Source organism: Rhinolophus sinicus, linkage group LG02, assembly GCF_036562045.2.
Source record: "Rhinolophus sinicus isolate RSC01 linkage group LG02, ASM3656204v1, whole genome shotgun sequence".
Taxonomy (NCBI): Eukaryota; Metazoa; Chordata; class Mammalia; order Chiroptera; family Rhinolophidae; genus Rhinolophus; species Rhinolophus sinicus.
This window is the reverse complement of record NC_133752.1, coordinates 48,217,305-48,231,530: the sequence shown is the minus strand read 5'-3', so window position 1 is coordinate 48,231,530 and position 14,226 is coordinate 48,217,305. Positions and strand designations below refer to the sequence as shown.

The 14,226-nt window shown below is 38.4% G+C and overlaps 1 protein-coding gene across 1 annotated transcript in view; it reads left to right on the top strand.

The window, feature by feature from the left end:
* Nucleotides 1-14,226, top strand: part of CDS1 (CDP-diacylglycerol synthase 1) — a 51,310-nt gene that overhangs the window by 11,492 nt on the left and 25,592 nt on the right. Inside the window, exons 2-4 of the mRNA XM_019731301.2 lie at nt 1,838-1,965; nt 7,293-7,389; nt 13,152-13,249. Coding sequence (XP_019586860.2) covers nt 1,838-1,965; nt 7,293-7,389; nt 13,152-13,249 — 323 coding nt within the window. The remainder of the gene's footprint in view (nt 1-1,837; nt 1,966-7,292; nt 7,390-13,151; nt 13,250-14,226) is intronic.

Here is a 14,226-nt window from a genome sequence, read left to right as displayed (position 1 = left end):
GAAGCCTCGTTAAATCTTCAGTTTTTCATTTTGTGTTTCTCTAAGTTACATACAATAGAAAACCAGAAGCTGAAAATAATAAAAATAAAAGCAGGACAGCTTTCTTGAGGGCGTGGAGGGGAGTGCTGTGATGTTGTCATAACAAGTGGTCTTTGAAAGCATTAGTATTTTAAAGAGCACAATTTGAATTCTGGTCCAGTGCTTTTATTTATGAAGGAAACAAAGGCTGAATTTCTTCAGGGTTAAGTGGTTTGCCCTTTGTCACACCTCTAGGTAGAGTAGAGGTGCAATTAGTCCTGACAACTCCTGACTCCTAGTCTAGTGCTCTTCCTGCTCTTCCTGCTGGACGGTGATGCTGCCTCATGGAGCCTCTTCCACGAGCCACCGTCTCCACTGCCACTCACACCACCCCTGAAACACTCTGGGTTATTGAACGTGAGAAAAGAGTAGTAAGGAAAAGAAAAGTGATGTGTTCCATTGTTCTAGATGTCAAAGACCTGCCAGCGTGTCAGGTTAATGCCGTGTTTCCCCGAAAATAAGACTGGGTCTTATATTAAGTTTTGCTCCAAAAGACACATTAGGGCTTATGTTCAGGGGATGTCATCCTGAAAAATCATGCTAGGGCTTATTTTCCTGTTAGGGCTTATTTTCGGGGAAACACGGTAGGAGGTGCCCTGACATTTTCAGGGGGTGTTTTTTCTGATGGTTTAAGTCTCTCTCTCTCTCTCTCTCTCTCTCTCTCTCTCTCTCTCTCTGTGTTTAAACTGCTTTTGGGCTAACTGACTCTCAGTGTCACAGTGGGAATTCGACATGTCTGTTGCACTTGTCATTTTTGGTATAATGACATTTAATTTCATGATTGTATAGGAAGAACATTATAGTTAGCAAACACACGTTTATTGTTGCTTTGTGAAAACTGAAAATACTCCTCCAGGGCTAAAGTTTTATTTGGTCAGCCACTTCATGAGGAATGGGAAGACTTGATTCAATCATGGGGCGAGCTCACTTCTTTAGCTTCGCTCAGTCCTTGGCATTACATAAAATGGATGCATGAAGAAGCAGTCACAAGGGATGATGAAACTTTGGTGCTACTAAGGGCTATGTTTGGTTTGAGATTCCTGAACATTCTGAACTCCTAGGCACTTTCATTCCCAAGCTCACTTCTGGCCTAACATTCTGCTCAGGCGCCATCTGCTTGCATTTGCCTCCTGTGAATATTCTCATTCCTCTTCCCCAATTCAACCCCCTTGCCCCAGTTTCTCCCTCTGTAACCCACTCTTCCAAAGTACATGTATGTATGTGCAGCACTTTTTACACAAGGTTGCTGGTGATAGCAGGGTGGGTGCGTAGGAGAAAGGAGGAAAAGGGAGTGGAGCATAAGGAACAAGTTCAAAACTGAGTTATATATATTTTATACATATAGAGTGCTATGCCAGTGTAAGGTATTACTCTTGTTGTTGAGGCTTTGCTTGTAATGAAAAAGGACTGTACAGAGTTCAATCTATGTGGAATCAATACCATGTTCTCCTAGTTAAGTAGCAAAAGAATAAATATTTGATTCTTATGGTAAATTTGAGAATTTAGACAATATGGGAGTTCCTTTTTGTGTATTTCGTTTAAATGAATTCTTTATATTGATAGATTCTAGCAAAGATAATCCGATGTTCCTAACGAGGAAGTACAGCAGTGCTTGGATAGCAAGCTAAATTAATAGTTGTTTCTTTGTTTCAAGTTATGTAACTGAGATTTGACACAGTGAGCAATAAATGAAAGCATTGGCAAGAGTGTGCTTTTTTGTGTGTTTTACAAAATGATATTCCTTTTTCTTTAATTTTAGGAAACAGATATTGATGACAGATATGGAGATTTGGATTCCAGAGCAGATTCTGATATTCCAGAAATCCCACCATCCTCAGATAGAACCCCTGAGATCCTCAAGAAAGCTCTATCTGGTTTATCTTCAAGGTATGATTGGTGAAGATGAATATAATGGATGCACAAGATAAGTTGGGAGGTTATCCTGGTCCATGTATTAAATTTCACTTTTTCTGAGTTTTAGAGCTCTGAGAGGGAAGGCTTATGCTTTGTCACTATATACGAGGCACGCTACTAAATGCTTAATGTGCATTTTTTTTATTTAATTCCTAAAATCTTGTGAAGTATGAGAAAATCAAGTCTGAGAGATTAACTGATGGTTACAGAGCTAGTGAGATACAGACCTGGGATTCTTGTCCTGGTTTGTCAGATTCCTGAAAGCAGTGATCCATTTACCACATCAGGTTGCCCTTTCTGATATTGGAATATGTAATAAAGAAAATTCTATATTCTCTGTTCCCTGTTTTTCAAGTGCCAGATGAAAATAGGCCTTTTTTTCCTCTTAACTGAATTTTAAAGTATCGTTTATAACTCCACAACCCTTTACTATTTTATATTTGTGCTATATTTTTAAATGTGTTATCACCACCAAATTTCAGCTAGTTTTATATTGCCCTCCATATTATGTGTTAGTAACATGAATTATAAAATTTATAAAAGCAAAGTAAATGTAAGCTTTTATGTAATATGTAAAATCTCAAGTGTTGGTATAGAACAGTGTTTTTCCATCTTTTTTGACAGTGACATACAGTAAGAGATAGATTTTATACCACATGTGTATTTTAACTGCTGCAAAAATGTTATGAAGCAGTTCTTGCCATTATTATGTGATGCCCTCTGTGATTTCTTTCTGTTTGATACTGTTCTGTTAGTGAATGAAAGATGTTGGATGTGACTTACTAAATTGATTACTACCCATGTGGCATAATGAGAAAAACTGGTCTATATATCTAGTAAATGTAATGAGTTTTTCTGTTTTTAATTTCTAGGAGATAACCATATTATAATAAATTGCTTTAAAGCAAAGTTTTCATACTTTTTTAATCAATAGAACAGATTTTTGCTATCCATTATTAGAAGCATGATTATTATTTTAATAGCCGTGGTCCCAGTTGTTTTCATGATGTAGTTTACAAATGTACCTTTGCTTTAAAAATCTTATCAGGTATATCTCAGATTTGAAATTGTCTTACGTTGATTTATATAAGAATGATGCTAGATTCCTGTGTGTCATTCGTAATAATTTCTTAATAATGAAGGTCCACCCCCCAGTATAAAGTAGCAATAGCAAATAACAGTTCATTTTTATTGAGCATATACTATGTCCTAAGCACTGCTCCAAGCACCTTACACCTATCAACTAACTTATTCTCATAGCAATCCTGTAGCACAGGTTCAGTTACATACCTATTTTATAAATGAGTAAACTAAAACAAAGAAATTTTACATATCAAGGGTCATGTAGCTAGTAAGCGATAGAACCACATTCTGAACCTAGGCATTCTACTCTATTTATGAAAGAACGGGTTTTAAAAAATGAACAATAGATTATAAGTGACCAATTTCAATCTTCTCAAGAAACTTCACTATAAAGATTGCATGAATGTTTCAAAGTCTATATCTTACTCATTTTAGTCTCTTTATCTAGTACCCACAATAGTCTGCCGTGCAATGATTTAGAAGTTGTAGATGCATAGGATTAAAAATACTGATTACATAAGAAATTTTCATGAATTGCAGAAAAAACTCTATAATCTTCCCAACAAGACACTGATATTTAAAATACTGTGGGGTTTACTCTGAAGCTTTTTTTCTTGTGCAAAGTGTGTGTGTGTGTATGTGTGTATGTGTGATGTAAAAATAGCATTGCTCTCTTTCCTGCCTTTCTATTGTCATTTTCATTCTGTGGTATTAAGAACAACATCCTTAAATATACTTAAATATTTTTGATGCCTGCATAATATATTTCTTTGATGACTATAGTTCAGTTACCTCAACAGCTATTGCTGGGCATTTAGCTAAATTCTCATGATTAAAGACAACTCTGCATTAAACATTTTTCTTTGTAGCTAACTTTAATTTAGCATCCATAATTACTTCCTTCGAATAAAGTCTTAAAAGTGAAATAGCTTGGTCAAGATTTATGCTCGTTTTGAAGGTTTTAATATATAATGTCAAAAAGAGCATAAGCTGTTGAAATCAGAAGAGGCCTGAAAGGTCTTCAGTTACTTGGCAAGTTGTCCCAAGTTGTCTGTTTCTTGACCTGTGTGTGTGAACATTAGCCAGTTAAGTCTGTCTCTGTCCTTTAGTGAAGCTCTTCTTCGGCCATGCGTCTTCCTTAGGAGTTTTCCTCCAGAGGCAATGCCCTGGATTTTGCCCCCCTCCACCCCCCCATCCATCCCCCGAACATTTGGGAATTATTGGAGACATTTTTGGTTGTCACAATGAGAAACGGTGGTGGTTAGAGAGGGAGCTAAACACCCTACAGTTCACAGGACAGCTCTTCACAACAAAGAATTATTGGGCACAAAATGTTGCAAGTGCTGAGGCTGAGAAACCAGTCTCTTATACTCACTCCATCATGCCATTTTCCTACTTCCTGGGAATCTGCACACTTCCTGTCTCCTTTCTCCAAAGGCTGATAGGTAGACATTCTCAAAACTCCTGCTCTTTGCCAGATGGCCTGCCAAGTTCTTGTTTATTCTTGAGGAGGGCCTCTGGGTCCCAATTCTTGGCTCAGGTGAATTGTCTTACCAACCCAGGTTTTTAATGACTCATGATGCTTTTGGCACTAGGAACACCATTTTTTTTTTTTTTAATCTTGACATGATTTAATAGTGGTAGTAACAGTAGGTTGTCGCACGTCTCAAAATTGATTTGAACAATAAATGTGTATCCACTTTAGATGATCACGTTTAAAGACACTATAATATACTTCTAAAAAATATTGTCTCTGGCTCAGTAGGTTCTTGAGACATGAGACTTGAATGAAATTCTCATACTGATTCTGAGTTCCTTTTTCCAAAACAGTTTTTAAAAAAATTTTATTGGGGAACAGTGTGTTTCCCCAGGGCACATCAGCTCCAACTTGTTGTTCTTCAAGCTAGTTGTGGAGGGCGCAGCTTAAAGGCCCACGTAGGAATTGAACCGGCAACCCTGTTCAGAGCTCACGCTCTAACCAATTGAGCCATCCGGCCGCCCCCAAAACAGTTTTTTGAAGTGACTTCGTCTAAAAATTAAGGCTCTCTCAAATGTGATCATGGTAGCATAGTAAAGGAAATTGAGACTTTTGAATTCAAAATCAGCCTGTTCTCTGGTTTTTAGTAACCACTGAATATTTTTTTTTTTTTTTTACATATCATGCTCTGTTTTAAATTTAGTGCTTGTCCTCTAAAGGATGACTTTTGGTTACTGTGTCAGTGGATGTATATGTTACATTTAACTACGTGCTTAACTTTGTATTAGGTATTCTTGAGAAACTTGGGGAGTCAAAATAAATAAGGGAATTAAATCTTTGATCTTACTGGGGGAAGGGAATTTTTCTCAGAGAGGAACTATCTATATAAAAGACAACCAGATAGAATATGGTCCTTGAGGGCCCAGGTTTTCAGTCACTGTGGAATTTTTGGATGACATGAAGAGAGTATGTTCCCTGTTTAAAATCTCTGGTTCTCAGCAGCTACCATTCTCTGAAGTTCAAAGCCAGGCCTCTAACAGAGGCACACGTGGGTGTTGGCAGCATCTACCTAGAAGCTGGTTTCTGGCACTTAGGTACCATCTGTCCTCTTCCCTAGAAGAGGTTCTTGATAGTTCTGAGTCTGAGGATTAATTGTAAAGGAAGGCTAAGTAGCCTTCTGGGTTTCCTGCAAGTAGGATGGGATTAGTGTCAGGAGACTGGTTTAGGGTCCTTTATCTACCTCTGACCAACTCTGTGACCTAGCCCAGTTTCCTAATCCATTCATTAATCCGTAGAGGGTTATATCTAGAAAACTAAATGGAGCCTTCCAGCTGTAGCAGTTTTGACTCTATATTCCAGTTCAGCCCCAGAGTTTACAGTCTGTGAGAAATTTATGAGTCTATATAGTTTGTTGAACAGTAAGAGGGCCATAAAGGCTGATAAGTACAATTTGATCACCTCGTGAAAAACCTTGGAAGCTAGAAAAAAGGGTTTGAACTTAATGTTGTTGGCATTTTAGATCTTGAGCACAGAAATGACATGATAAAAGGGATAAGATATATTTGGACTACACAGGAGAGTGATTGAAAGCAGAGAATGTCATCAATATTTGATAAATGGATGAAATCAGCTAATAATCCGTTTATGGGATGGAGAATAAAGTCCTGTGCTTAGATATTATACATATATATTACTATACTTGAAGTTGAACCCAAATCTTTTGTTACATAATTTAAATGCTATCATTTTAATTGATAGAATTCAGAAAAGTCTTGAAGGAAGTACTCAGTAAAATGCAAAATTGAGTGTGGAATGAATAAAAGCAGGGGTAACAATTATAGATTCGGGAATCATCGTCCATGTATAGGTGTAATTAGAATCATTTTGCATGTTTCATACATTGGCTGCTGACATTTTTCATGACCTGGCCACATAAAGAGTGACAATATTTGTAAGGTAAACTGGGATGAAGTATGAGGCTCCTGGGGGTGAAGGAGCAGTTGGGCACCCCAGGCCCTACTGACACCCGAGGATTGAGGGAGATCAGGTCTCAGCCTGCCAGGAGCTCACCAGGCGTGTAGCAGAGATGCTGTGCTCCAAGGACCACGCAAAGTTTCAGGGATGAGAAAATACTTTTCTCCCAATGGCCCTGTCCCTAATCCAGGAAAACAGGCCGCACACAGAGCAATAGAAGGAAGTGACTTCCAATCTGGCCTTGTCCTGGGCCTGACCTCCTCGTGCCTTCTTCATTTCACTGAAATCACTGTGCTCTGCAGTTTCAGTTCTGTATCAGCCTTTCGTTCTTCTCACAGGAAGGTCGTGCTCTCAGTCAGTACCATCTGAAAACCGTTATTGTTTTTGTCTGCCACCCCAGAGGACTGGTCATCTACTTAGAGGGCTTCTGCACCTGGCTCCTTCCCTTCTGGATGATGCCTGGGGGGGTGTGCACACGTCCGCGTTGACCAACCTCACCACCTAACCTCCTGATTCATCCTCATTCATAGTCAACAAAATTTATTCTCTTCCTTTGGCGAACTTAGTTTTTACATTTAATGTAGCTCTCAGTGAGTGAATGAATGCTGATTGGTTAGTTGGTTGGTTTTTGTTGTTATGTGAGGTGACGTAAGGGATTCTTAAAGTATAGTTAGGGAAAATCCATAAGTCTGCTAATTTCATACTGAAACCCCCCCCCCTCTTTCTGAATACATAAATGCTGATGTTATAAACATTTTCTTTGTAGGTGGAAAAACTGGTGGATTCGTGGAATTCTTACTCTAACTATGATTTCATTGTTTTTCCTGATTATCTATATGGGATCTTTTATGCTGATGCTTCTTGTAAGTATTTTACATTTCCCTAAGCGTCTCTTACTTTGTGTTTCAACATTGATGTGATTGAAATAATTTGAGCATGTCATAAAAAAGAAGGTAATTCAAGATTTGGTAACAGCGAATTTAGTTCCTTTAAGCATTTTCTAGTTCATGAAATGATCTGGATTAATCTCCTCTGTTTGCAGAATGGCCATTCCATGTGTTCACTGAGCAGAGACCAAGTATATGTAACATACCTTTTTGTCAGACATTGTACGAAGCATGAAATAGAACGGAAACACACACACTCATACATGACTTCAGTATTTTTGACTGTTAGCTAGATCCCTAACTTCAAGAAACTCAATCTAATTGCAGAGCCATACAAGTAACCATGTGAATAAATAGGATAGTAAACAAGCGGGGTAAGTCCCGTGATAGGACTTACTGGCAGAGGCACAGTAAAGAGGTACCTAATCCAGCCTGAGAGAGTGATGAGGACAGAGTTTCAGAAGAGCTGGTGCCCAAGCTGAGTCCTGAAGAAGGGGCTGGACAGGGGAAGGCATTCCGGGGTGGGGACATCATGGGCGAGGCAGGGAGGTGATGAGAGCATGTGGTCCGTTGGGGGATTTGCAAGTTGTACATGTGGAGGATGTTTAGGGATGAGACGAGAGGCAAGCAGAAGCCATTCTAGGACTTTGGGATTGTGTTGTGTGTGGGAAGCCAAGTCAGGAAGCCAAACAAGTACTTAAAGCTTTCAGTTCATTTAGCAAGTGCTCCCAGAATGCCTGCTATGTGCCAGGCATTGTGTTATTTCTGGGGTGTGGCGTGGAGATGCTAAGGAAACCTGTCTGTGCTGTCACGGAGTTTACTATCTACACTTTAAAGAACTGACCAGATACATAATTAAAAACTGCAATAACCATTTGAAAAAAAGAAGAGGATGCTATGAGAGCAAAGGGGTGGTCGGGAGACTTTTGAGAGGCATGTGCCCAGCATATGTGCCGTGGTCTGAAGGCTGAGCAGGTAGAGGCAGCGAGGGGAAAGGGGAAGCTTGGGAGAAGGATGGGTCACAGCTGAGGAGTCGTGTGTATAAAAGCTTTGATATGTAAAGAAGCATGAAACATTTGAAGCCTAAAGTGGTGAGAGTGAGCAGAAGAAATGCATTTGTTTAATAAATTCATTACTGGGTGCTGAGCAGTGGTTTAGCAGTGAACAATGAAAGCGTGGGATATGCAGTGTCCCTCTTTTTTACTATTTCTTTTTCTTCATCCCATCTCGATTAATGTAGCCTCTTCTTATGTACTCAGCTCCCTGTCCCCTGGCTGCTCTTGCCCACTTAGAAGTCTCTTTACCTGTGTCACTTGTCTCCCTCCCTTCACGTTCAGTCCTATTCTGCGTGCTGAGCTATAGGCAATATGATACAGTTTTTCTTTTATTCTATAAAAGAATACGTTTTGAATTGAAATTAGACACGATTGGAAAAAAACTGCAACTCCTGAAACCACTTAAAGTAGCTCTTCTAAGCACCATGAAGCCCTTCACTTTTCACTTTTCTCCTCGTCCTCATTCATTTTGCACTTCCTTGGGGATATGAGGGTCACAGAAATGAATTAGAGATTACTTTTTCTGTTCTGTTACTTGGCTGACATCTTGAAGAGCTTTTTCTCAAAAAGAAAAATGGATAATGGATAGGACTGATTGAATGTGAGGGTAGAAGACGCTGAGTCTGAAAGCCAGGTCGGCAGGGGGAGCATTGCCCCCTGTGACTTGGCGTGAGGGGCCCCAGCTCCCAGTCTTCTCACTGTGAACCCAGCCAGGGCTGTGAGGGCCAGTGACCCACGCTGGCCTCGGGACGTGGGCATTTAAGGAGTGAATGTGTGCAGAGCACTTCCAGTGCTGTGTGATGAGTGGGTGAGCCTGGGAAGAAGGGGTTGGATGACGGCAGATAGCTCGGTAAGGCATTGTGGAAGGGACTTCTGAGTGGACCCTGAGGACCTATCAGGGTGGAGTGAGTGCCTGCTGTGACCGGGTCTGAATGGCTGGGTGTGTCAGGAAAAGGCGGGTGATGCCCTTTACCTGGAGTACTGCGCCTTTGAACTGGAAAAATCATTAGGGATCAGATCCAGGAGGGCCTTGCAATACTGCGTGAAGAAGGTTAGGATTTATTTGTAAAGCACTGAAGAGACATTGAAAATACTGAGGATCATTTAAATTGTGATTCCTCTTTAGAAGATAATTTTTATCTAAGACATCGATCGCAAAGCACCAGTCACCTTGATACACTGACTCAGGCTAGTTTGATGGTCTCCCTGTGAATAAGTGACATTGTCTCCAAACTAGACTGGTTGGTGTGGTAACTAGGGCCAGAATTTGTAGATAGAGACTAATTTTTAACTATTCTTTTATGGCAAAATTCAAAACTCCTTTAAAGACATCCTTGTGTATTTGGATTCTGATTTTTTAAAGACAGAATCTTAAGCATACCTAAAGTATTTGGGCTTCATTGTTTATTTTTTCTGCGATGAAAGGAAGATAACATTTTATTACAACAATGGCATTCTGTTATTTCTTTGGTTAGCTTAATCAGAGAAGAATATAAGAAAATTAAAGATCTAGTTAAAGTAGGTTTGAACAGTTACTGCTCTTATTTAGGTTTATTGCATATGCATGCACACACATGTATAGTCTGCTACATTCATAAAGATTTTAATCTCTTAGTTCATGGTAATAAGTGTTCAACTTGCCATTTGCTCTTTAAGTCTTGGAATTGACTTAAGCCACATGCTATATTTATGATATTTATGTTAAGGGAGTATGGATGGATATACACATAAGCACACTGTTGGTATTCAATTGATAGTACTTTTATGTTTTAAATCTTAATTACATTTATATCCCTAACTAGGTCATTTATATTATGAGTCATATACATTGTGTCTAGCTTGCATTTGCCTTATAATATTAGCACTTAAAAATGACTCATTCAAGAGAGTTTTATTAAAATGATAGCTACTATTCTAGGAAATGATAGCTACTATTTTAAGATGGGACTCATGTTCCTTAAAATGAACTTTTCCTTCAGCCTTCTATTTATAGTTCTTTAATTGTTGTATTCACAGCTTGAGATCATACTTTTCTAAATGATGGAGTTACTAAAGCATATTTTGATTTAAAGGCAGATGTGAACATATAAATGATATTGTAGGGGGCCCCCTTCCACCCCCCAACTTTCTTGGAAACTCTTATAATAATTGTTTTAATATACATTATATAATTTACTTTTAAATAGTGTTTTAATTTTTTCCCCATCACGAGAGTTATAACAGTATATTACAAATACTTTGGAAAATAGATAATTAAAAAAAAAATCACCCCTAACCAGTTATCAATTACCAAAACCCAATTTATACTACCATTTGATATGTTTCCTTTCATCCTTTTTTCTTTCATGTTTTAAAAACCATGATTGTAATCATAATTGACTAAAATTTTGTATCCTGTTCTGTAAACTAAGTATCTTATTGAATGTTTTGTGTTGCTCCACAATCTTTACAACCGTGAGGTTTAATACATTCATCTACTCAATGGAATGGAGTGCATCCCAAGTTATTTAAATCATTGTGTTATTTTTAGACATTCAGGTTATGTTCTGGTTTTTCATTACTGTGAATAACACTATCCTAAACATACTAAAATGTAAACGTTTTTCATATGCAGGATTATTTTAATAGATTCCCAACGTGAAATTAGGCAGTTTCATTTGGATAACCCGTAGGTACATGGTTTAGACTCAACATATTCACATCTGAATTTCTATTCCATCCCTGGCTGTTCTGTACAGATCTATTTCCTGAGGCTTCCCTAATGTTACTGTGTTCCCCTCTCTCCTTTGCCCTCCCTCCCCCCAGTTTCCTCAACCACCAAATCCAGTGAGTTCTCCTCCTCAATGTCTCTTATTCCTTGTACTCCACCGTCTGCCACTGTCGCAGTTAGATGTTCATCCACACTCATCTGGGCAGTGGTATTTTGACTGCCGGACTGTCCCTACTTTTGCTGGCTCTCCGGTCAATTCTTTCTACCTCTGTCATACCTAGATACTCACGTCGCATCACGTCCCTTCATGATCAGCACAAACTCCTGTGCAGTCTTTTGGGCTGTTTTCTATGATTCTGTGACCAGGCTTATCTCTCTCTACGCCTCACCCCCGACCCCCCCCCCTTCAGTATTTCAGCAGCGCTGAGGCCCTTGGTTCCATAAATAGCATGGCTTTGCCATTTTATTTTAACATCTAGCATTGTCCCCATTATTTGATTATATCTGTTTAAAAATAACTTTCAATATTATGTACCAAGGTTATTTGAAGGATAATATTTAAATTTCCTCTTCTCTTTATGATACATTTATGACTTTTTCTTGAAAGAACTACTTATAGTAGTTTGGCATAGTAATTTCTTACCATGTGGCTGAAGGGACACATTACATATGTGATTGGACATGGAATAGTGTAGTGGGGGAGAACAGCTTAAGAATATCCTGAGCAGTAGGTTGGGAAAGCTTATTTGTGGAGCTTGTAAAAGAAATCCCAAAGTATGTCCTTGGGCAGTTTGGTAAGCTTGTTCTGTAGGTGACCAGATAGGAATATTTTAGGCTTTATGTGTCTCTGTCACATAATCTTCGATTTCTGTATTTTCTCTCTTAAAAAATAGAAAACTCAGTCTTAGCTCCAGGGCTGTACAAAAAGTGCTCTGGTATACTCTTAGAGGTTGAAAAAGTTAGTCTGCTATATTAATAAAGATTTTAATCTCTTAGTTCATGGTAATAAGTGTTCAACTTGCCATTTGCTCTTTGAGTCTTAGAATTGACTTAAGCCAAGTGCTGGGTATGATGCTATATCCCCAAGAATTATCTGTACCCAGGTTGGCGGATACAGTAGTTTGAAGGACTACTATATGTACCACCAAAAAGGGATTCATAAATATAAACCCATTTACTAAGTGTGTATGTAACACACTGTGCAAACAGAACTGCATAGACGTGATTGACTGGCCAAAGTGGCTGCAAATGGAGACGGCTGCTTGCCAAGGTAGCACTGCTGGGATTGATTAGAGATGTGGGAGAGCTGGCACAGCCGAGAGAAGGAAAATACCGTGCCCAAACCCCTGCGTGACGGGGTAAAGGAGTTTTAGCCATTTGTTCTGATAGTACCTTTATCCTTGGCAAATAGACTAGGGTGTATGGTTAAAAATAAATACAGAGTGTGCCCAAAAAATGGATACACATTTTAAGAAAGGAAAAAACTATTAAAATTGTAATACTTGATATATTACCAATAGTAAATGATGAATACAAGTCATGTGTATACATTTTTTTTGCATCTCCGGTATATACAAGCAAACTTTCACATACAATTATTTTCCTAGGGTAACTGAAGAAACAAAATGGACAAAAAGATTGTCTATCTTGAGGTTACTACTAAGAAGTCAAGTAGTAATGAGGATAAAGCTAGTCAACTGTGACCAACCAGACTATATCTCAAGCTTTGAACTACAATGCCACCTCCTACCCCTGGAAGGACTTCTCAATAAAACATTGTTTTGCTTACCCCTTTGGGATATCACTTGATTTTAGAGACATTGAATATTGAATTTTTGCTACTGACATTTAGAATAATTAAAATGGGTTGGCTAGAGATCTTAAAAATACATATGACAACAAGCTACTTATTAAATGATGAAGCACAAATGTAATATTGAGAAATGTATGTTAATGTTTTCTCTTGGTTTCAGGTTCTAGGCATCCAAGTGAAATGCTTCCATGAAATTATCACTATAGGTTATAGGGTCTATCGTTCTTATGACCTGCCATGGTTTAGAACCCTAAGCTGGTAAGTAAATTAAAACTTTCAGATATGAAAATATGAGTTATTTCTAAAGTTTGTAAGGGAGGCATTCTGATCAGTCATTATCCACATAGTTTACCTTATAGATTGATTTTAGAGGAAGATAAATAAAAAGAATGCAATTGAATTTTGAAAAGAAGAAAATCACCTTTAGTCTCCCAGTACAACTATTTTCTTATCTCCTCTTTCACTCTTTATAGAGGTATCTCATTTATGTTGAATATATACACCATTCTTGTACTTTTTAAAAAAAACCCTCAATATTGGACACTTTTAATATCCTTTATAATTATAATTTTAGCAAAACATTTCATTTTTGTAAAATGTTACAAATATGTGTAATCTTGTGCTTTATTTCCCCTTAGTTGACATGAGACCACACATAAAAATCTCTACAAAAATTGAAAGATGAGATATGAAAATAATTGTGGGTTTTTTGTTGTTGTTGTTGTTGTTGTTTTTGTTTTGAGTGATCAGTGGTTCATTCAGGAGGGGAAAGCCCACACTGAATGTCTGTCTCCCATCCCCACCCCTGCAATCTGGCCCACCCTTTGTTTAGCCCCCATAGGTGGGGGAGGGGAGGAGTGAGGAGGGATGACCCCACCTTTGCTGTTCATGTTTGGTCTCCTCTCCAGGCCCTGGGCCCCGTGACATGCAGCATGAAGGTAGGGGAAGAAGAGGACTTTTGGTTGGGGACAGTGTGTAAGGCACCGTTGTAAATAGCACTGGCAGTTAACCAGCCCATGAAATATTCTGTGTGCACAAATCATGGAAAAATTAGTAAAAAAAAAAAAAAAAAAATTACCAAATGATCTTAAGATTTAAAGTTTTCTTATTAAAACTTTCCAGATGTAATTCTTGGTTGTCAAGACCTTGACCAGGAAACATAATTCGATAGTTCATAAATAACCTAACTGGCCATGCCTTTCAATATAGTTGTTTGACTAGTATCAGTCAGAGGG